General features: G+C 37.9%; 1 protein-coding gene across 1 annotated transcript; it reads left to right on the top strand.

The window, feature by feature from the left end:
* The first annotated feature begins 705 nt into the window (after positions 1–705).
* On the top strand, positions 706–23,756 carry LOC105057500 (protein ROOT HAIR DEFECTIVE 3). The gene is made up of 22 exons (XM_010940133.4): positions 706–1,097; positions 2,440–2,506; positions 2,612–2,714; positions 4,475–4,545; positions 4,689–4,752; positions 4,833–4,898; positions 5,070–5,117; positions 5,200–5,262; positions 5,332–5,388; positions 5,629–5,787; positions 6,132–6,200; positions 6,291–6,382; positions 7,559–7,637; positions 11,113–11,278; positions 14,064–14,188; positions 14,330–14,592; positions 14,668–14,764; positions 14,845–15,003; positions 15,086–15,190; positions 17,512–17,606; positions 17,738–17,834; positions 23,302–23,756. Exons 1-22 carry the CDS (start codon positions 950–952, stop codon positions 23,584–23,586), a joined length of 2,478 nt encoding a protein of 825 aa, XP_010938435.1. The 5' UTR covers positions 706–949; the 3' UTR covers positions 23,587–23,756.

The following is a 23,756-nucleotide window of genomic DNA, read 5'->3' as shown; positions in this document are numbered from 1 at the left end:
ATTCTAAAAGGCCAAGGGGTCTCAGTAACTTCCAAAAATTTCAGCATCTTTTTGGAGGTTTCCAATATTCGGAGAGTTTAACATTTTTCAGTGGCATGCAACTCGATTTGTTTCCTCCAAATATCCAAATACTTGATCATAAATGTCTAATCCCATTTTACCAATAAAGCGTTAATAAAAATAGAAAGATTCCTCACTGCCAATCGGTCCTCATCCTTTTTCACATGGACAGTCAGCCAATTTATTTTGTATGCAAAATCATGACAATTTGACGAACCCTTTAAAAAAACAATAGCTTATATCCACCGATCCAACCTTGAAGTGGCCATTGCAACGGTGGATTCGCACGAAGGAGGATGAATCCTTCTTTGCCGCAAAAGATACAACCCCGGTCCGAAGCTGTTAGGCGGCATGCTTCTGTGTGCATCTGGTGGGCCATGAGGGCACGGTCCCTGTAACGACCCAGGAGAGTCGCGAATAATTTGTCCGGTATAATTATATTATATAAACGTCCTCAACGCCCACCGCCTACAACGCGAAGCCGGGGGACCCACAATCCCCAAAATCTTAAACTATCCGAAGAAATAAACCATCAGACGGTCGAAACTAAACTCTTTTTTGGATCAGACGGGCTCAGTAAATTGTTTGCGTCGTATTATATATTAATCCAGAGACTACGTGTGCCGCACCAATGCAATCCCGTTACCGGAGCGTAAAAGGCAAGAATGAGCCACCGCCTGTTCTTGCCATTTAATCGGACTCATAGACCTCCTTTCCTTCACTCCCATCGTTCCCTTCTCGTTCTTTCTCCATTGCGAACCCTAGAATTCGATCAAGAACGCGATCGAGCTGCATTGTCCGACGAGCCGCGTTTGATCTCTTCTCCTTCACTTTCCGGCAATTTCTTGGGTTTTTTCTTCTTATTCTTCTAGGTTTTCGGTGGATCGGTATGGGCGAGGAGTGCTGTTCGACGCAACTGATCGATGGGGACGGAGAGTTCAACGCCTTGGGCATGGAGCGCTTTATGAAGGCCGTGAGGCTCGCCGAGTGTGGGCTTTCCTATGCGGTCGTCTCCATCATGGGACCGCAAAGCAGCGGTGAGGCAAAACGATCACGTGCCATGACTTTGAATAATTGTTTTGATCTGTTGTCGTTCTTTAAACGTTTTAGTTACTATCTGTTGAGATTTATTTGGAAAAGAAAGATTTCTTTTTTGGGTTCGAATGTTATTTGATATTATGAGCTTGGATGCCTCCGATGCTGTACCTGAATTGGAATTTTAAGTCTTGCATTGTTTACGGGTTCAAGTTGTCCTTTTTTTTATCTTTTTTTTTTAATATAAAGTAATCGGTTTGAAATCTTGAATCGTTAAATTAGCGGTGGGCGCAGCGTACGGTGGAGTTTAAATTTTAGATCAATAAGACTCATTCCCTAGATTTCTGCACTTATGACTAGGATGTGCTCTGAATGTTCAGTCTATTCATGATTTGCAATTTGGATTTCATTCATGAGTTGATGGTACAGAAAGAATGTTTAGTGTTTAGGGTTGGAACGTACTACTTGGAGAAGCATCAGAAGGTAGTGAGGCTGGGATCAAAGATTGGAATCATAACTCGAGCCTAGAAACACATATGAAAAAAGGGATGAACTTTTGATGAAAGGTCTCAAATACACGCCTCAAGAGAACCTTCTTGACAAAATGGATGTGGACTTCATGCTGGTTGCTGAAAGGTTAAAGGTATTAGTACACGCATTCATGTGTGAAGATGCAATCATGCGCACTTGTAAACACACTGATAGATGCAAAATGGATATGGCTTTCATGCTTGTTGCTGAAGGGCTAAAGGTATTAGTGCATGCATTCATGTGTGAACAATGCACACCCACAAACACACAGGTAGATGCACATGTGCACACACTTACCTGAGATGGATGGAGAGAGAGGGAGAGTTGAACATGTGTGTATATGCATGCTCATTTGTAAACACACATTCATCCATGCACACAAACACATACACATACACAGAGAGGAAGAGTTGGACTACAGTTCAGTCAGCAAAAATATTTTTCTATTTCTTCATTTTTTATGTTGTTAGTGATGAACTGTAACATCTAGATTATCTTCAAGCTGAAAATCAGGCTCATAAAGGTTTCTTATATGTGCATTGCATACGCATAAAATGGATAATATCAGAGCAGCTAAGATGCCCAATTGCCTCACAGGTCTATGAATCAATCTAGATATATATAGTCTGTCAGTCTTGAACCGAGGGTAATAATTTGGGGACCTTTGATATTAATGTCAGATTCCTTATTTCTGGGTTCCCTATATTGTAGCTGCTTTAAATTCTTAACATGACATCCATGCAACCTTTAAACTTTAAAATTTCTCATCAATATTCTTCTAATTTAGAAAATGGTCCATTTTTTCCCAAGCAGGGAAAAGCACCCTTCTTAACCATCTTTTTTGTACTGACTTTAGAGAGATGGATGCTTTCAGGGGAAGGTACGTTTCTTGTTTCTAAATAGGATTTTTTCATATTATTTTATCCTTATTTGTTGACTTCTGGTGTTCTTCATGGATATTTTTTTCTCCCTTCCTTTCCACCAGGAGCCAAACTACGAAGGGTATTTGGATAGGAAGGTGTGTTGGTATTGACCCTTGTACAATTGTCATGGATTTGGAGGGTACTGATGGAAGGGAAAGAGGAGAGGTGAATTACATGTATTTTATTTGTTTTTTCTGTCAACATACAAAGACACAATTATTTGCCATGGGTGCATTGACTGCATTGTCTTGCCTTTTTTCTTCTTCTAGTGAAGCTGTTGCTTCTAACGGAAGGAAGATGTATATAAGTAAGCAAATAATCCACGCTTTTCATGAATATTAAATCCCAACCTCAATTTAATCCATTAACTTTATTTGGAATAACATTCAATGCTTCCACTGCTTTCATAGAACATGACTTATCATAATTATTGTGGCTAGGATTTTTTTTAAAAAAAAACTTTCCAAATGATCTGTAATTTATATGTAGTCATAATGATTTTTATGTCACAGTTTGGTTAGTTAAACAATCAAGCTGATGCTTCTCTTATGTTCAGTGTTTTATTTTTTAGGGAATTTATCTAGATAATATTGTTTTTAGTTCAAGTACTTAATGTAACTTGGTGCAGTTTTTTATCTGTCAAACTATAATACAGTTACTCCACATTGGCGAGCGGGATCGCAATTCAATTGAATTGTTCATGATGGGATCAGGCTCAACACCAATACCAGTTCATGCAACTAGAAAATGAACCAACTGAAGCCACATCACATATCTATGTTCTAGTTTTAAATGAGCCAAGCCCAAATATTCATCAGCTAGGCTTGAATGGTTGTTGAGCTCACCTCTCATGGTGATGCTAAGTTGCTAACTATGTGACTCTCTATTACGTCATAAATCATCATGTTTTATTGAGTTAATTGGTTTGTCTTTTGTTATAAAAACATATCAATATTTTTTAATCTTTTTCTTGAATATATCCAACACTGTGACAAGTCTTTGAGCCAAAATTTAACTCGAGCTCAAGCTTGGATTGTTAAGGAAAAAACAGCTGAACTTAACCTGCTCATTGAATGATGAACCGAGCATGTACTGCTTATTTCAGCTCATTTATGGAACTACAGTTCATGACAAAGCAACAGCAAATTTTTACCATGCTTCTAGGAAAATTTCCTAAGAGTTGTTGAACAAATATTTGTTTTATGATGTCATGGGGATGGCAAATTGAAATAAAGTTGCTAATATGCTGACACCACCTACCTGTTGTTGGTGTTGATTTGTTTGTGAGTCTGCTTATATAATCAACTGTGTGCCAAGTTCTTTGCATTCAAAAGAACTGTTTGATAGTCAGTTTTATTTGCTGCAAAACCAAATTTAGCATTTGAAACTCCATTTAAACTTTGAAGTTTGTCTTAACATTAAATTCTGGCATCTTTCTTTTCAGTGGCATGTCGTGGTCATGTGGAGCCTATAGATGTTTATTCCAGCAACTATGCACCAAGTTAAATAAGACATAAAATGCTAAAAAGTTATTATTTCAAATAAGACATAAAATGCTAAAAAAGTTATTATTTCTACTTCTTTACAGATTCCTCTCCCTTCGTGCCCCTCACCCAAAAAAAATCCATTTTGCCGCTCCCATTATTTGTTCGTTTGGAATCTGTAATCTTGTAAATTTTTGTTTTTCAAACATCACAGCACAAAGTCTTGTGCACCTGTTAACAAGGTATATATTGTTTTTTTTCCCTGATTATGCATGTCCCTCTCTAAATTTGACTTTTCTGTAATTCTTAATATGCATTGTCATCATTTCGATGGAGTTGACGAGTCTGGATGTCCTAGCATTTCTCTGAGCATCAATAAATGGTGGTGCATCTATCGTTCACTTGTTTCTTGTGATGAGTATTTTGCTGTTTCGTCTTCAGGATGATACTGCATTTGAGAAGCAAACTGCACTTTTTGCTCTGGCAGTTTCCGATATTGTTTTGATAAATATGTGAGTGAATGACTTTAGCTTCATTTTCCTGTATCTAACAACTTTCTTTGTTCAACTGAGATTGCTACACATTGCAGCATGCCAATTTTTGTTGCAGTCTTCCAGTTTTCATCTTTCTTTATTGTTAAATGTGATTTGTCCAGGTGGTGCCATGATATTGGCCGGGAGCAAGCTGCTAACAAGCCACTTCTGAAAACGGTGTTTCAGGTGTTCTTTCTTTACTCTTTACAGTAAAGGGTCTCAACTTTTAGACTCATATATGCCGATCTTATATTCTTTTCTTCCAGGTTATGATGCGTTTGTTCAGTCCTCGCAAGACAACATTACTATTTGTCATTCGTGACAAAACAAAGGTTCAAATATTCAATTTTCTTTCTGTTTCTTTTGTTGGCTAGTCTCAATTAATTTATCTTCTTCAGAAGATGTAGTGCCTACTTATAATCATTCCTTTGCTTCAGATACATCTCTTGCTTATTGTTTACTATTTTAGTTGCTTTTGTTGTGTTTATTCTTGCTCCTCATAGACTCCACTGGAACATTTGGAACCAGTTTTAAGGGAGGATATACAAAAGGTACCTCTTCACCTTTTCTTTCTATATCGGTTTTTTTAAATTATTGTTTCTTTGGTTTTATGATTGCTGCCATTTTCTGCAGATATGGGATGCTGTTCCTAAGCCGAAGGCTCACGAGGACACCTTGCTCAGTGAATTTTTCAATGTAAGTAGTTTAATGTGCCTAGGAAAGTCAACATATCCATTTCTTATATCTTTATTTTATGACATGAAGGTGGAGGTCACAGCTTTGCCTAGTTATGAAGAGAAGGAAGAACAATTCAAAGAGCAGGTACCTGCCAATTGACCAACATATCAATCTTCCAACAATGCTCATTTTCTTTTTAAACAGTATCTATGGTGGCCATAAACAACAAAATCCTGTTTATATGTGATGTGACTTCACCTATCTTATTGTTGATATGATGATGCTGCTCTGAACAATGTCTAAAATATTTATTAGTTTCTTTATGTAGTAGGTATATAAAGCTGAGCAGGTTTCCGGAATGCCTTGTTTTCCTTTTTTAAACAGGCTGCGCAATTAAGGCAGAGATTTGTCCATTCAATTGCTCCAGGAGGTCTTGCGGGTGATAGAAGAGGTGTTGTGCCTGCTTCAGGGTTTTCATTTAGTGCAGAACAAATTTGGAAAGTTATACGCGAAAATAAGGACCTTGATCTTCCTGCTCACAAGGTATTGATTTTTTGTTTCTATTTTATATAATATCGGAGCTTGGATGAAGCTAACTGCTGTTGTGAAACCTTCATAAAACATTCCAATATATGTAGCAAATAAACCCAGTTTGATTCCATATCTCTCAGGATAATGTTTTTTAGAGACAGAGACCAGATAAGTACATCTACCAGGACAGCTAGTATGATGACAGACCCATTATGTCAATGGGATTTCAGCCATATATCACTTATTTCTTCTGCTTAAATTCCTCATTTGATGAATATAAGCACATAGGACTTGCTAAGCAGCAAAGATATTCATTGTTTGCCCTTCCACATGTTCACTCTGCTGCAATTTACTAGGTTATGGTTGCTACCGTTCGGTGTGAAGAGATTGCAAATGAGAAGTTCGACCATTTAACCTCTGATGAGGTAATCAAGCATTTATAGTTTCATAGCTGATATTCTTGTGGGCAAGCTCCTCAAATTGTGGATATATGATATGTTTGCAATGTGATTTAGGGTTGGTTGGCATTGGAAAAGACCGTCCAATCTGGTCATGTTTCAGGCTTTGGGAGAAAACTTGGCTCTATTCTGGATGCCTATATGTCAGAGTAAGTCTTTCGCAAATTCTGCTTTATATTATACCTTTATTGGGCCCAAGATGTCCAGAAGTCTTACAGTTCATGAGTTCTAGTAGCTCTTTGCTCCAATTCATTCTGTTATAATTCATAAAACAATACTTCAAATTTTTATCGTTAATTCCCAGCATGCAATTAAGACAAGCTCCACGTGAAACAAGCAATCAAACTCTAAAACTATTACTTGGAAATAAGTGTGCTAGTCCTGTATGAGCACGAATACTTACCTTATCCAATTTACTATTTCTAGCGGTTTATAAGAGAATGTACTGATTTTTTTTCCATTACCTCCCAGAAATACACCAATGCAACACCAGAACAAACCAAGTAGTTGGGTTTTAAAACTGCCTTTTAAAATTTGAACGTGTTTTAGTATTGTATTAGCATGCTTTACATGCACTCGTGCATACAGATAGATAGCATATTGCACTAAAGAATTATTTCTTTTTCATTATGACAGTGCTAAAATAGTGCTGCATGGCTTCTGTAGGGAGCCATAACTTAATGGTGCAACCTTAGTCATGCACTATTTCATGTTGTGTCTGTGTTTTATCAATTTTGCATCAGTAGCTGTATTTTGATCTTTTTTTCATGAATGTAAGCGGTTGAAAACAGAGAACATGCTTAATTGGTTGAAACAATCTAAAGCTCTGAAGCTCAACCTGGAACTCCTTTCCCAGTGCTAAAGCACTTAATGTATGCAATGTACATATAGTTAAGAATCTTTAGATGATGGTTCTAATAAAAGAATGTACCTTGATCTATTGCACATGTTTGTGGTGATTAAAATAAATTATCTTTTGTTGATTTCTGTTTATTGCTGGTTTATATAATACACTCATAATGTTCTAAAATATGTACTTCTATAATGCTTAAAACTGACTTATGAAATGGTAGTGTCTCTATTAGCTGCATCATTTTAAAATCATGACTAACTGGTCAACTATTTACCAAAGTCATTTCTTCATATAGGCTTTTCCTTCTAGTTATTTATTCTGTCAACTGATATAATCTCTTTGTATCTTGGTCTGTGTGTTTGTTTTTGCTTGTGGAACTTTTTCAAGACAGTTGCTTGAATCAGTTGAGTTTCAGTTGGACTTGAATTTTCCACTTCTGCTCCAAATCATGTATGTGTTCCTTCTCTTATAGGTATGATGGGGAAGCTGTCTACTTTGATGAAGGTGTCAGGACTGCGAAACGGCAACAGCTGGAATCCAGATTATTGCAAGTGAGGAGACTCACCACTTCATTTTTTCCCATCTCCCTTGGAAATTCATTTTTCTTTTATTCTTTCTTATGGAATAGGAAGTGAAATTCTTTTGCCTTTTGTACTATAGGATTCAATTAACTCTTATCAAGAACCTCTCAGAGTTAAGTCACTAACATATGCTTTCGCAACCCTGGTACATTAAATTCTTAGCAACTGGCATGGTCCATTAGTATGACTTTGGCATTACCAGGTCATATATTAGAGTGCACAAAAAAAGAACTACGCTAATATATTCAATGATTGTTTCAGATAGAAACACAAGCATAGGACAAGTTTTCCACTTCAAGCCACAAGCTCATGTTGCTACAGAAATGATTAAAGGAATCCTACATGATGTTGTAAGTGGCCATGAGCTTAACAGGCAATGGAAAAACATTACACAATCAAATATACTTCTGAGTCAGGTTCCAATTTCCAAACACATTAAATTGGAAGATGTGGTGGCACATTTCTGGCTAGTGAAGGTGAACTTCAGATGTTGTCTAAACATCTTTTGCTTTGCCATTCTTTACAATATAAGAACATGCATTCATGATTCAACTATGTCATCTGATCAAGATTACAATCATCAGCATCATCATCACCACTGTTGCTGGAGTCAGATATTGCCTCGGAGGCACAACATCCCAAAGGCCCCATTGAAGGATTGAACAGATTTATATGACCATCTTTCAACTCATATCCAGTTGTCAAGTCTCTAAATATTAGTGCTGAAGTCTTGGCCAAGGCAACTGCAAGCAAGGGCCATGTCAGTCATCAAACCTAGATGGGTTGTTGGTGCGTAGAGAGGCCAAACATGTTGCTTGTATTTCTAGCTTGTGTAATCAAGCAGCAGCTATCTAAATTTCTCTAGAATTGGAAAGAGTCCAGATAAAAGTGGAAGATGACACGGTTTGACAGGAGAACTATATTTTATCCCTAATGTACAACTAAATCCCGACAGTCAAATTATAGCACAATCTTCAAATGAAATTGCAGTCTCTAGTAAAAATTTTGTGAACCACCTAAGAGTTGTAAAGAACAAGGAGATGAATTGTCTAGATGTTGCCTCTTATTTAAGGAAATGTATATTTTTGAATTATCAATTTCTACTTTATATAACCCATCAATGGAGAAACTGTATTTTTCTGATTCATTTATGCTGTGAAATGATTGAGGCGGATGATTGCTTCAGGCTTGGTAGATGAAGGTAAAGAACAAAAGAATTTGAAAGTAAAAATGGACTGAAAATGTACTTTATGACATGACAAAGATACTACCAGTGTATCTTCTGCTGTCCAGAGTCTTATCCTATGCATATGACATGACAAAAATACTACCAGTGTATTCTGCTTTCCACAGTCTTATTCTATGTATATGTCAGCAGATATCTTGTGATTTCTTTTAACATTTTGAAAAAAATGGTCACTCATTCTCCATTTTTGCAGGAATTTTTACTGTAAGACCATACAAATTGTATACTCCAAATTCTATTTAAAAGGCTTTAAGAAGTAGATTAGAGCAGAACCTCAAAACATGGACCATAACGCTTACAAAATCTGCCAAGTGCATTTCGATGTTTCACAAATTGCATTTCAAATGTTTGTGAAAGATGGAATACGAAAGGAGTTCAGAGTATTTTGATAAATGTTTTGCTAAAACTATTACAAATGGATTTCTTTTATATGTACATGGACTCGCTGATTAAACTGAGTGAGCTGCTTGCTTTACAAGTTGCATATATCTGAAAAGTTTGAACATTTGAGGTGAAACATTAGTGAATTGCACGTTTACAATTATGGATGCGAAGATTACACATTGCTTGGATAGTTGGAATACCTTTTTAATTTTTACAAACTTTTACCTTTCCACATGTTACCATTGATTGATAAGGTGACTTTGAGCATAGACATCAACTTGTGAAGCAAAACACCTAAGTATCGTTTAGAGGGTGGAAGGATGGTTTAATGAAATGGTAAAGCACAAAAGAATTGCAACCTTTCTAGCATATGCAGCTACAAGAATTTCCTAGTGGAATTGGACCTTGTCAAGAGATAATCAGTTTGCAGCTTAAATAGATTGCAGTATTCCAGATGTTTGTACTTGGAGAGGGGCTTAGGAAGTTATGTGGCCTTTCAAATCAGCTGTTAGCCTATACACATTAGCTTTTTGTTGGTCTAACAAAATAAAGGTCTCGGGCAAGGATTGCTGACTCAGAATCGGATCTCGTGCTGGCTGGCCGGTGGTATGAGTCGGTGCGTCCCTGTATCAGACTGTATCGGGTCTGAACTAACATAAAAACAAGGGATGAATAGGGGAGGAAAAGAGAGAGAAAGAGAGGGGGAGAGATGGAAAGGGAGGGAAGGAACGAGTGGCTGGTGGAGACGCCTACGATGGCCAATGAAGGGCCGTTGAGGCCTCTTGGGTCTCCGTTGTCCTCCGCGGGAGACTAAAGAGAGAGAGAGGGGAAGGGAGGGGAGAGAGAGGGGAAGCTGCGAGGAAACCCCCCCATGGCTGTCGCGGGGTTCGAAACAGGATTTTTTAAAAAATCCGATACATAGTAAAGCCGACAATGGGTTTGGAGGACAGGGGGAGGGGCTGTTTTAGGCCACCACCAAATCCATTGTCGGCTTCACTATGTGTTGGATTTATTGAAAAACCTTGTTTCGAACCCTGTAGCTGCCACCAGGGGGGTTGGGCTGCATGGCGGCCATAGCGGCTTCCCCACCACCATCCCCTCTCTCTATCTCTTTCTCTTCTCAGTCTCTCGTAGAGGACCGCGGAGATCCAGAGTCTTGGCAGCCTCGGCGGGCCACCATAGGCCACTACCGGCCTTCCTCTCTCCTTCCCTCCCCTCTCTCTCTCTTCCTCTCTTTCCTTCTCTCTTGCTTCGTTTTCATCAGTGTTCCAAATCCAACAACCGAACCGCATCGGTTAGCTGCCAGTATGGTTCGACATGCCTCGAGCCATCTGGTTCGGACTGGTTCAGCAAACCATAGTCTCAGGTTAATCTTCTTTATTTTGTGCTTTTTTTTTTTTTCAATTAGTGAATGGCTTTTTTAAAGGCAGTAAAAAATGTTCTTTCCTTCACTCATAAGGACTGTTATTTGGGTTTCATTGGTTTTGGCCAGTAAGTAATTGTCGCAACTCTTGTCTAGATAGAAAGTTTCTTTTTTTAAAGAGTGAGGATAATTTGAAGGGAAGTAGGTAGTGTAGAAAAAGATGCAGAAGACAGCAGTTGGTCTATAAAAAGTATTGATCCTGGAAGACTTTAATTTATGACCAGAGATTTACTCTTTTTTCTTTTGAGGATTGACCAGAGATTTACTTATATGAACACATTATGGTACACCACCAGGTTCCTAGATGTACTTCCAGTGTTATTCATGTGACAATTCTGTCCAATTGTGATTTAATAACTTTGTCTAACACTCATTATTCATGTTCTTTGCAGCTTGTACATCCTGCATTCCAGGCAATGTTGGGACATATACGTACTAAAGCTCTTGACAAATTTAAAAATGATCTGGAACAGTCACTTAAGACAGGAAAAGGATTTGCAGCATCCGTTCATGACTGTATTCAGTCTTCATTGCTTGAGTTTGATCAAGAATGTGCCGGTAACAATCCTATACATTTATACTGAAGAGAATGAATGCTAGATTTTGATTTTTGTTTGTATATTAAGCTGCTCTTTATCACAAAATCTGTTGTATACCCTTCATGGCATTTCTTTTACCCCACAAGTGTCTTTCTTCTGTTTTTTATATACTTTTAAAGCGTTGATATTATATTGAATTGTGCTCTTACAAGTCATTGGGAAAACTTGTTGCTGAACACGTTTATTATTGAACTGGTGAAATGCATTAATTTTTTTTTATTCATATTTGCTAGCCAATTACTTCTTGTGGAAAGTAGCTCCATTAGCCTAGGTTGTCTTCTCCCTATATTCAACCTTTTGGATAGATACCTGAGGATTTCATGTATTGGAACCTTTAATCTAGTCTTTAAAAAAATTGAGAAGTACCACATAATGAGGTATAAGATCAGATACAAGTACTGACAGTAACATTTACTCTGTTATTAATACTATATGCTATTATTAATAGAATATCTATTGATATTACCGAAGTGGATGATGCTTATATAGAGTAATATTAATAGCACTACTGGCACTAATTTATTGCCATGTGTTTGTTTTCCCTTCTTGATAACCAGAGATATGTGAGGATGATACTGATAGACTGGCACTAATTGCATATGACACAGTACTAAATGATGAGAAGAGGACAAGTTCAAATGCTAAACTGAAATATTAGAGGAAGGCCCAGGCAGGTGAGGGTCTAAATTCAATAAGCTAAAATGATGGGACAACGTATGCATCTTAATGGGGAATGAAGCAAGGTTTTAGTCCACATTTAGGCCAAGAGTTACCATAATGTGTTTGGTTTATTATTAAAAAACATGTAATAATATGAAGACATTGATAATAGATCTAACAATGATAATAGATCTAACAACTGGGCACATGCATTGCACGTTTGAGGAACAAGTATGTCAGAGGAGGTGGAGGGGGAGCTGCATAATTAAGGAGGAACTGATGAGAACTGATTAAAATGGTCTGGATGCCTTCAACAAAGATGAGGAAGCACTAGTTCAAAGAGGTGTTCCAGTCTTTGTTGATTAGCATAGCGATAGAAGGTGCATATCTAGGCTAACACAATGGAGGCTCTAAGAACATATTCCAGAAAAGCTTCTCAATAACAGGGAGTTTGACCTCAACGGGAATATTTTGATGAATGAGGGTTCACAAACAAAACCACACAGTTTAGACAAGTCTTGACAGTTGTGGTTATGCACAATGCTTTCTTTCAAGGTTTGCCATACCGTGCCGAACCGGTCGGTACACCCCATCTTGTATCGGACCGACGGGAAACCGGCACGATTCGGCCGGTAAAATCGGTACACCGACGGTATCGAAGAAAAAAGAACAGAAAGTGAGAAAGAGAGAGAGGGGAGGGGGGGAGGAAGGTGGGAGCTGCCGGAGGCCGGCTGCGGCCGTCGGAGGGCTTTCGAGCTCCGTATTGCCCGATAGGGCTTTCAAGAGAGCAAAAAAGAGAGAGAGCGCGCTCGGAGGGGGGCGGGGAACCTATCGGACGGACGGTGCCTCAGTTGCGAGGCTCCCGGTGGCCGGCGAGCCGACGCCGACGGCCTGAGGATGGTCGAGCAGGCGGAGCCCCTCCGCGGCTCCGCCCCCTTCTTTTTCGAAACAGACGACGTCTGTTTTGATTTTTTCTTTTTTTTTGTTTTAAACTTATGAAGTCGGCAACTGGGTTGCCGACTTAAGAATTTTTTTTAAAAAAAAATAAAAATCATGAAGCCGGCAAATCGTTTGCCGACTTCACTTAAAATCATGTTTTTTAAAAAAATTTGCGAAACAGGGGCGATGCCCCTGTTTCACGCCTGCAGCGCTGCACTCGTGGACTGTGCCCTCCGACGGCCACGGCGGCCAGTCGGAGGCCGTCCGGCGGCTCCGCCGGCTCCTTCCCCTCCCTCCTTTTTTTTCTTCCTCTTTCTCTCCCTCTATTTCTCTCTATTTCTCCCTTTTTTTCTTCTAGTTCGGTACGATATGAAACCATACCGAACCGTACCACCGGCCGGCCGAAACGACCGGCGGTACCGGTTCAGCATACCTTGCTTTCTTGATCTAAATTAATGACCAATTGATACCTTAGTGCTATCACATCTGTTGCATTTGCTTTTAATGACATTGTACCAGATGATCAATGGTAAGTGTGCTTTTGGAGTTTTGAGTATCACAACACTATAGTAAGTCAAGCGTACTTTATAAAACACAATCATGATTCATATTCATTTGATATGGGTGGTGATAGTGACACCAATGGTTGATAAAAGTTGGAGACATGTAATGCAGAATAAATGCTTTCTGGAAGCTCAAATGTCATTCTAATAGAGGATGAACTGATGGGTGTGTGGTAGAGGTGGTTTATTCATGATCAATGAATCCTTAAGATGGCCTAGTAATGACATGGGCTTAGATTTGTGTCAGGTCTGAAAAGTGCTGAGTTTTATCAAATATAAATGAAGGCTTCAAGGAGAATTTATGTACAGTGATAGACGAGACACGACTACTAGAATGAGCGGTGAAATGGAAAATTAATAAATTTTGTTCTAGGAAACTGAATGGAGCTTGTTGGTTATGGGTTTGGTCTCTGTACTTCAATGTAGTTCTATCTTTGTATCAGCATCTATTCCTGACTTCAAATCATCCCTCTTTCCATTTCTACATATAGTTGTCTAGCATGCAAACAACATGCAGTTAATTATTTCAAAATTCAGCAGTATGGCAAATTAGAGAAACTGATTCGAGTTCTTGGATTTTAGATGTGGCAATCAGACAGGCCAATTGGGACACTTTCAAAGTTCGAGAAAACCTTCATCATGATATAGAAGTTCATGCAGCCTCCATCCGTAGTGTAAAATTGTCGGAATTGACAACTCATTATGAGGTTTGTTGAGCCTGTTACCTGTCTCTAATTGTTAGCTCTCTCAAAATGTTTGAGTCATCAGTTCTCTATAACGTATTTGCAGCAGGAAATATAGTTCCAACTTCCAAGTAAGATAATATTTCAGAGTTTGTTGCTATACAGACACAATTAACAGCAGCACTAGCTGAACCTGTGGCGTCTCTCTTTGATGCTGCTGGTCAAGATACTTGGGCATCAATAAGGAAGCTTTATAAACGTGAGATGGAGAATGTTCTGTCAGAGCTCTCAACTTCCCTTTCTGGGTTTGAACTGCAAGTAGGAAAATTTGATACAATGGTGGCAAATCTAAAGGAGTATGGGAGAAATGTGGTGGAAAAGAAAGCAAGAGACGAAGCAGGCAAGGCTTTGATGCATATGAAGGACAGGTAGATATAAATATCCATTTTTGGTGAGATTGTAGTTTTCCCCTCACTTCTATGATTGTAGCATGTCTCTTGCAGGTTCTCAACAGTATTTAGCCATGACAAGGATTCAATGCCAAGGGTCTGGACAGGAAAGGAAGATATCCGCAAGATCACAAAAGAAGCCCGTGCTGCGGTATCTCACTATAATTTTGTCTGCATGTACTTTTGCTTTTTCAAATGATGATTGTGTGATTTTTTTTTTTTTACATGCAGGCTCTGAAGTTTTTATCTGTAATAGCTGCCATACGTCTGGATGACAAACCTGATAGGATTGGAGACATTCTTAATACAACACTCGCAGACGGTCCAAAAACCCAAGAGAGGAGTATTGCTGCCTCGACGGACCCACTAGCTTCTAGTACATGGGAAGAGGTCTATTTGGTTATTGTCCACTTATATTTTATTTAAAAAATTGAAGATGGAAGAATAATAACTCAGTGCTTGTGTGGTCCAGGTTCCTCCAAAGAATACATTAATCACTCCAGTGCAGTGCAAGTCTTTATGGAGACAATTCAAAACAGAAACTGAGTTTGCTATCACCCAAGCAATTTCTGCACAAGTATGTGTTCATTCTTCCTTCGTGCTTATTTGCTGCAGTAACCATATGGTACTTCTACCTCTTTGACTATTGCGGCCTGATGTCATGTGGCCTATTACATGTTTCTCCCCTTCTGTTCTATTTTTACTTTCCAGTAAGATAGTAACATTTATTATGCACGGAATAACGACTAACTGACCTTTCATATTATTTTTTTATCCCTTCTATTCTATTTTTTTCAATAGTTTCCAGGAAAGATTTTTAACATTTACTACATGCAGAGTAACTGCTTTGGAAAATTATTGTTGTTTTAAATTCTGACCTTGTTTTGAATTATTTCAAATTCTTATTTAGAAGCAAAATGAAGACTAGTATTCTATTGTCACACGGTTATTTTATTTTGTCCTAGTGATCATTCCATTTACAAAGGTCTCTCCATTGCTGCAACAACATATAGAGTATAACAATAATATATCTAGTATCTTCAGTAGATCACCATGGGATTCTAATATCATGAGATTCCATGATGGCCTCAGTTGTCTGGTTGCTTCTTTGGAGAAAAATATAAATGAAAATGCAGGTTGCAGAGATTATAGGAAGATATATCCAAGTGCCTCTGTTTTTATTTGCCACATATGGATTTACTTTTTTATGAGAAACATAAATTGAGGAATATTCCTGTTCTATTAAATGCATGGACTGCAACACAATCTTCTCGTTCCATTGCTGGACATTTGATGACAAGGATTCTTCCTTCAATGAAAAATGGATCTTTTTATGACTGCATTTGCATGTCTAGTTGAGAATTCTTACGAAATACAAAAGCTTTCATAACCTATGTGTTAAGCCTGCGAACAATAGGAGATAATTTACCTAATATGATAGTGCAGGGAGATAGGGAATTTGATAGTTGAGGAGTTTATGAAACTCTGTTATTCATGTCAAGAAAGCAGTCATTAAGAACTATATAGCTTGGGAAATATATCTTCCTCTCCATCTTATCTTTGGACCAATCTACAGGGGCAGAGCTAGGATTCATTGTTGGGGGGCAAAGTTACTTGTAAAGGAAAATATAAGATAATAGTAAAAATTGATCAAAAGGATTTAATCTTTTGTTTCATTGTTTTTTCCTTAAGAAAACTCTGATGTTTTCATCAATTTCAGCTAAATCATGTATTGTGGTATATAATTCTTGTGAAAATAACAAACCACTTAGTGAGACATACAAGTTGTCAATTGTACAACATTTAAAATAGGAACACATTATTTACTTGCTTATAGAGAGAAAAAAGATTGAAGAAACAATTTATCCAAATATTGCATATATCATTTTTTTTTATAAGAGCTAAAAACAACATTTGTCATCTATAAAAAAAATCAGAGCTTCAAATACCATAAAGAGATCGAGAAAAGAAAATGGAAAACTAAGCCCAAGTTTTATATTTCCATGATGTCAACAAAAGACAATTAGGGCTCGAGGAAGGGAAGAAAGAAAGACCCAATTTTCATGCCTTTAAAATGCTTTATGGCTTTGTAGAAACTAGACTCTGCTACAGTGGGGCGAGACTACATGATAGAGGGGGGAACATAAGGAGATCTCTACACCATTAAAAAAATAAAACTTTTTAAAAATTATTTTCTGGAATCTTGTGAGGAAACAAAATGTGGTTTTCCATATTTTATTTCTTTCCTATGATTCCAGTAACTGAATTTTGTATTTTCAGAAATTTTTTATCTTAATATTCAAACAGATTCGTTTTAGTGCTCTGAATGATTTGGGTACTATTGAGCAAGCTTTAAATGGAAAAAAAAAATTCCTGATTTGTTTGTCCCATACTAGATGGGCTCCTATGAGAGGAGATCTCTACTTGATATGGACATCTATTATGGAAGGAAATTACCTTTTTCCCTATTGTAAGTATCTCAAAAGAATGTGGTGAAACATGTGCACATTGAGAAGCTGCTGTTCCATATTCTTTGGAATTCCTAGAGGGGCTATATGGAACTTTTTTTCTTTTCTTTTTTCTTTTTTCTTTTTTTTTGGGGGGGGTGGGGGTGGTGGGGCAGCATGGACCCTCCTGCTCTTAACATGGCTGTGCCCCTGTCATTGTATCTAGATGAATGAACTCCTCTCTCAGTCATAAGATCTAACTGGCAAGCTTTTGTTTCAGGTTTATCACTTTCAGTTTTCTTTTAAAATATTTTTCTACATTTATGTCATGTGTGCACTTTCCTTTCAATTACTTCATGTTCACACAGCTAAGCAGGTAGTCTTGTAGCTGTTCTAGTAGTTTTCTCATATTACTTGATGTTTCACTGCATTTGCTTCCTTGTTTTTGCAGGAAGCTCACAAGCGCAGCAACGGCATGTTACCTCCTCCATGGGCAATTGTTACAATTGCCATTCTTGGTTTTAATGAATTTATGATGCTTCTGAGGTAATTATTTGCATTTGTTACCTCCATCATGTGCAGTTCTGCAAAAACTATCGTGCAACCCTTAAAATTTACTTGCTCATATTGATGTTTGGTTTCTCAGCTGATGCTATTGTTCATTTTATGATGAACAGGAATCCTTTATACCTCTTGGTACTTTTTGTCATTTTCTTGTTGTCTAGAGCCCTGTGGGTACAGCTGGATATCTCTGGAGAATTTCGCAATGGCACGGTGAGACCATACAGTTGTTATAATAAATGTAGTGTTGAGAGGCTGGTTATCTTTATATGGTTGAATTATCATTCTATTTTTCTTAAATCATGGAAGAAAGCTTGATACAAATGAGAGATTCATGTTAGTCATCTACAAATGGTACTAGGTATTATGCATATAGATGTCAATATGATCACAAACATTTGGATTTGTTTTGCACCCTGCAAAGACATGATGGACTATAACCAAGATTTGTCAAAAACCATGAAATTGGGGAAGAGGATAAGATTTGATGGGCAAGATGACAATCAATCTTTATTGTCATTTCAAGAGAGATTGTTGTAGCTATAGACAAGCTCCACAGTAGTATGTATAGTTTATGACGCTGGGTATCTCAGGTAAATGAGTTACAGTTCGCTGCCTTTTGCTTTTGAAGATGCTAGAGTCAAATGAAAATGGTGGAGCCCAGTATGAAGATGCTGAACCGAGTCTTCAGTGGTATATCTGTGGAGCTTAAGAGATGGGATGAAGCCTTTATGAGTACTCTCAATTGGTGCCATGATGAGGCAAATCCAGTGACCGGTGATATGAGTCACATATCTTGTAGGATGAAGCTTCATATAAGGTTCCGTCAAGTTGTTGGAAATGTGATATCAGTCTTGTGGTGGATGAAGGTATTGCTTTGTAAGTTTAATCTGATCAATGTCATCATGACTTTTGGGGTGTATGCTTTTGACTGGTTGAGAAACAAAGACTTGATTCCAAAATTGTATATTCTTTAGTTGCTAGCTAGGCATATCAGTTTGGTGAACAAACAGGTTAGCAATTGATAATAACAAGTTAGAGGAGCAGGTGAACCATGCCTCATGGGCCTTTAGCTGGCAAAACTATAGGCATGACTTGAGGGTGCTCTATGTGCAAGATCATCAGATGGATATACAGGACTGCTGGGGCTGGATGTAGAACATTGACATTGATGACATTGGTTAAGCATGACACAAAGGTCGCTTAGAAAATTATGAAGATAACAAAATGTCATGAGTTGATCTGATAAGAATTTCATTGTGAAGTTGTTTGATGGCATAGTTGAATGGTTGAGGATAGGCACTGCCTAAAATAATGGATGCTTGCTACAGTTAAGTGCAATAAGGCCTATGGATATGTTGACACACCAGGAGACATTGTTCATAGGTTGTGGTCGGTAGACAGGCTGCACAAGCATGCACCTAGCCATAGAAGCACATGAGCAAGATTAAAGGTGTACAAGGGCATAAATGATTAAATGATGGAGGAGATTGCTTGCTGATAGTGATCAAGCAAATGTTAAAGACAAACTTGTAGATGTGTGTGTGTGTGTTGATATATTGAGATCAAGGTTCAAATAGTGAGTTTTCAACTCATATCAACTAAGGGCAGGTACAGTACATGTTACATATCACACCATATCAACAAAGAATATAGATCAACAAGCTTGGAATTGAAAATACATATACATTTTGTTTTAAAATGAATAAAATCCTTTATCCTGATCCCAGATCTGCGGTCTTAGGCTTGAATCCAGTGATCAAAGGCCATTAAATCCACCAACAATATAAACCACCCCCGCACACCCCCCACCCCCCCCGGCCTAACACCAATGATCAATGATTCTTGCTTTGATCTTATGGAAAGTGAAATTAAATAGCTCCTGGCTTCAGCCTCAGCTCATTGCCACCTTAAAATGGTGGATAATGAGCTAAAAAAGCAATTAAAAGAAAATCATCTCAAGTGATATGATGTTGTAGTGTTTATTTCAGTTCTATTTGGGGGTGAGATACCAGGTTCACTCCAAATCAGGCCAAGACAAGCAATTCAGGCCTGCACTGTTGATTTCAGCATGCAAAGACCCTTCCAGTTGAGATGAAGTAGAAATTCTGAAACATTGGAGCAAATGCTCTAATATTTGATCACATTAAAGAAACTAAAAAGAAATTTTAACATAGTATGAAACTATGAATAAATGCATATGATAATTTTTATATTTGAAATATAAAATTGCTAATAAATATACAACCAAAAAAAAAAGGAATGAAGAAATCGAAGATTTACACAACATAACAAATTTTGATCCATGCAAATATATCTTGTCAAGCATTATTCCTGGAAATGATAAAGCAAGAAATTTTGCTTTAGATAAGGTCCTTCGAGATTTGTTTTCTTGTAGATCCCATGTATCAATGGCATTGACCATAATAAGGGGCTCTTTATCTTACTAAAGGATACCTTTTTCTCGTTAAAATTAAGAAGGACAAGAAGGGATCAGTGTTTGAGAGAAATGATTTGGATTAGTGGTGTGACCACATGTGTGGGACATTTGAACGGGGAGGGTGGGGGTGACTGTTAGAGAATGTTTTAAAGGACACGTAATTGAGAAGCTGAATTTTAAGGAGTGATGGGGTGTATGGAAATGGGAAGAGATGTTCAAGTGATGGTTGGCTGTGAGTTAGATCTGGAAGACTTTCTAATGGTGGCGATGTAAAGTGAGCATGAGATATGAGTATGGCCATGTGAGATGGAAGAGTGAAGGCTTTTAGTCCATTTTTGTCATTGTCACCTTTGGCACCCCCTAATTCCACCATTGGTATGTTGCATATGGATCATCATATGAACTGCTAATAAAACAAAAAAAAATCACAAAGCAAGAAAGGGGGATATAGGAATCATGATCATAGAATTAAGGGGGTGTTTGGTTGGGGGGAGTGGAGGTCTAGAATTGGAATCGGAATGGATGACTCCCATTCCAATCATTTGGTTGGGAGGAGTCCCATTCCGATTCCGATTCTGAGGTGAAATGGGAATGGCTCAATTTATATAGAACTCAATCTCTACTCTCTTCTATGGATTCAAATTTTCATTCCAATTCCGATTCCAGTCACGAACCAAACACTTCGGAAGATTTGACTATTGCGATTCTGATTCCAAGCCATTCCGATTTTCATTCCCATTTTGATTTCGGTTGCGAACCAAACACCCCCTAATTCTATGGTCAAATCCATATGCAACGTATGGTCAAACACCCTTAGGGGGTTCGCAATCGAAATTAGAATGGGAATGGGAATCGGAATGGCTTAGAATCGGAATCGGAATGGTCAAATCTCCCGAAGTATTTGGTTCGTGATCGGAATCGGAATCGGAATTGGAATGAAAATTTGAATCCATAGAAGAGAGTAGAGATTAAGTTCTATATAGATTGAGCCTTTCTTATTCCACTCCGAAATCGGAATGGAACTCCTCCCAACCAAACGGTTGGAATGGGAGTCATCAATTCCGATTCCAGACCCCCATTCCTCCCAACTAAACACCCCCTAAAGGTTTTGCTTTGTTCAAAGCTAGAAATGGTAAGGGTTGATTGCCGCAAAGTTCGTCTGTGGTTTTAACAACCAACCAGATGCTAAATCTAATCGAAACAAATATTCACTAAGAAACATGAAATGTATCTTTTTGTGGAGAAGGGCAGCAATAGAACCCTGTGACTCTCAAGGGTGCCAACTGTCTCAATTGGTAAAGTCACTAGGCATTGATACAAGTGACCTGGGTTTGAATCCCGCCCTCACCCAATTTTAGCTGAGCTTTCTCCCACTGTAGTTCTCAACTAAAATCGTGTATGTCTCATGCTTCTCCCCTTTCCTTTCTTAAAAAACAAAAGAAAAAAGAAAAAGAAAAACATGTTACCATGGTCAATTAAAAGAAGCCATGAAAGATTGACTTGCTTGAGCCACTTGAGGACCGTTGAAGATTTGCAGCTTTTATTTCTCACTTTCACTTTCTAACGTTCAAATGATCCTTGGGGTGAAATCACACAGCAATGTGTATTATGGCCATGTCTTCCACCTCATTTTGAAGCATTAGCAAAACCAATCAATCAAAAAAGATTGACTTGCCGAGTTTGCAGATCCTGATTGTGATCCTTGATGCACTAGGAAAAATCCCTAATATAGATGCCTTTGCTGGTTGCCTTTAAACCATTGATTGGACGAAATAGATAAAGCTATTCTGTCTAATAGTCAGGACCATGCTATTAATTAAATTGCATAATTTAGACTAAACAGAAATAAAACCCAAACAAACAATAAGTATTTGTTTTGCAAATAAGTCTGTGATGCAACTTATAAACTTTAAAAGCAGTGGACCTGACTACATTTTTTTCAATACCTCTCAAGCACAGCAATCACAAATCAGTATGCAGTGGTGCTCTCAGCATACCATTTGCCTTCACATTGAAGAAGTGTGATTGTTATGGAAGCTAAACAAATCACAAGATGTATATTGAGCATAGACAATGTGCTTACGTAACAACACATCTTAACAAAGAAATTTTAGTTAGAGAATAATTACATTTTCATTAACAAACCATTTTCATGGTTGTGAACACATGCCATATGTAATTATGGCGAGGAGCCGCCGGACATGATAATATGATGCTCGACATACTTTAAGCAATCCAACAATGACATTAATCAGCCATTAAGATACTCTTCTAGATCATAACCAACCTACCTAGTGATTTGTGATTTCCCAGTCTGGTGGAGTGAATACACTGCTTGAACCATATCTGTAATTCTCATTCTAAGACACAACAGTTGATACTAAAGGCATTCTTATTCACAAAATTTCTTTGCAAAGAAACATGTACATAACATTCGAAGAGTCAATATAGAAGAGCAATAACTACTATATTACAATAAGACAAGTGCATAGATAACGTATACTGACAAACCATAAATTTTATACAAAGCCCCCATTTTTCAAATTATGCAAACTGTTAATTGGATATGCAAATATTATGACTAAAAAGAAGTGTTGAACATTTTCATGGGAAAATTTGCTGTTTGTAATAGTATGATATGATTGTTAGATTTATTATACTTATAAAGTGTTGCATGTTTTGTACATTCAACATCATGGTCTCGGACTTCTGATCATAGCTCAGCTGCAATATATTCTGCTACCTTGTTAGGTGATCTGACAATCAACCTATGAAACATACCCACTGTTTTTAGAGATTAGTGATGGTCCGGTATATCCTGTAAAATCTAGGGGATGTTTTCTTTTTCTTTTCTTTCCTTTTTCTATGTAAAAGATGGAAATTCCATCACCATTTCATTGCTATGGCGTTTCATTTGCTATGGCATATCGTTCCCGACAACTGGACTATAGAATGGTAGCTTTCAGCATTTGCTAGCCACCTGCAGTTAGCTTTCAGCATTTGCTAGCCACCTGCAGTGATTGTACTTCATACGCATAAATGACAGTGGATGAACATCATGCCAGGGATATCAAGATTGGTCAGCAGAAACATCTCATGTGCAATATGGTAAAATCAGGAAAAGCTGAAAACAGCTTGTGTGAATAATTAACATTATCAAACTATTCAATGTTTGATGCTGTTTGCGCTCATGTCTCCTTGTCTATGCGACCCTTTTGGCTGATTCTTGTCCATCTGCAGCTCTCAGGGCTGCTCTCACTGTCATCAAAGTTTCTTCCTACAACTATGCGCCTTCTAAAAAGACTTGCTGATGAGGGCCAGGGACATAATCAACCTCAACAAACTTCTCCACTTCTGAACTCCCAAAGTTTCAGGAGCCAATCACAGAGACAACCCTCGTTCTCGGACTCACAGCCTGGCATATCATCCTCATCATCCGCAGGTTTGTCCTCTGAAATTGGTACCGAGTACTCAACACAAATCCACAATGGGGAGACTGACACTGAAGCCAGTAGAACTTCCTGAGTTGCCTTTGTGCTGTGTGAAGGTGCTTTTCACCTTCCATTCTATTGTTTAGTTGTGGAGCAAGAGTCGAATTTTTGTCTATCAAGAATTGAGAAGAGCTTCCTTGTTTGTATGTTGGGATTTAATGATGCATTTTCATGCGCACATGTTAGCCAAGGAATTATTTTCAA

Source organism: Elaeis guineensis, chromosome 2, assembly GCF_000442705.2.
Source record: "Elaeis guineensis isolate ETL-2024a chromosome 2, EG11, whole genome shotgun sequence".
Lineage (NCBI taxonomy): Eukaryota > Viridiplantae > Streptophyta > Magnoliopsida > Arecales > Arecaceae > Elaeis > Elaeis guineensis.
This window is presented reverse-complemented; position numbering and strand designations above follow the sequence as displayed.

Coding starts and splice junctions, on each gene's coding strand:
- LOC105057500 (XM_010940133.4), top strand. CDS start 950: ATGGGCGAGGAGTGCTGTTCGACGCAACTGATCGATGGGGACGGAGAG. Junction 1,098..2,439: donor CATGGGACCGCAAAGCAGCG/GTGAGGCAAAAC, acceptor TTTCCCAAGCAG/GGAAAAGCACCCTTCTTAAC. Junction 4,899..5,069: donor TCATTCGTGACAAAACAAAG/GTTCAAATATTC, acceptor TGCTCCTCATAG/ACTCCACTGGAACATTTGGA.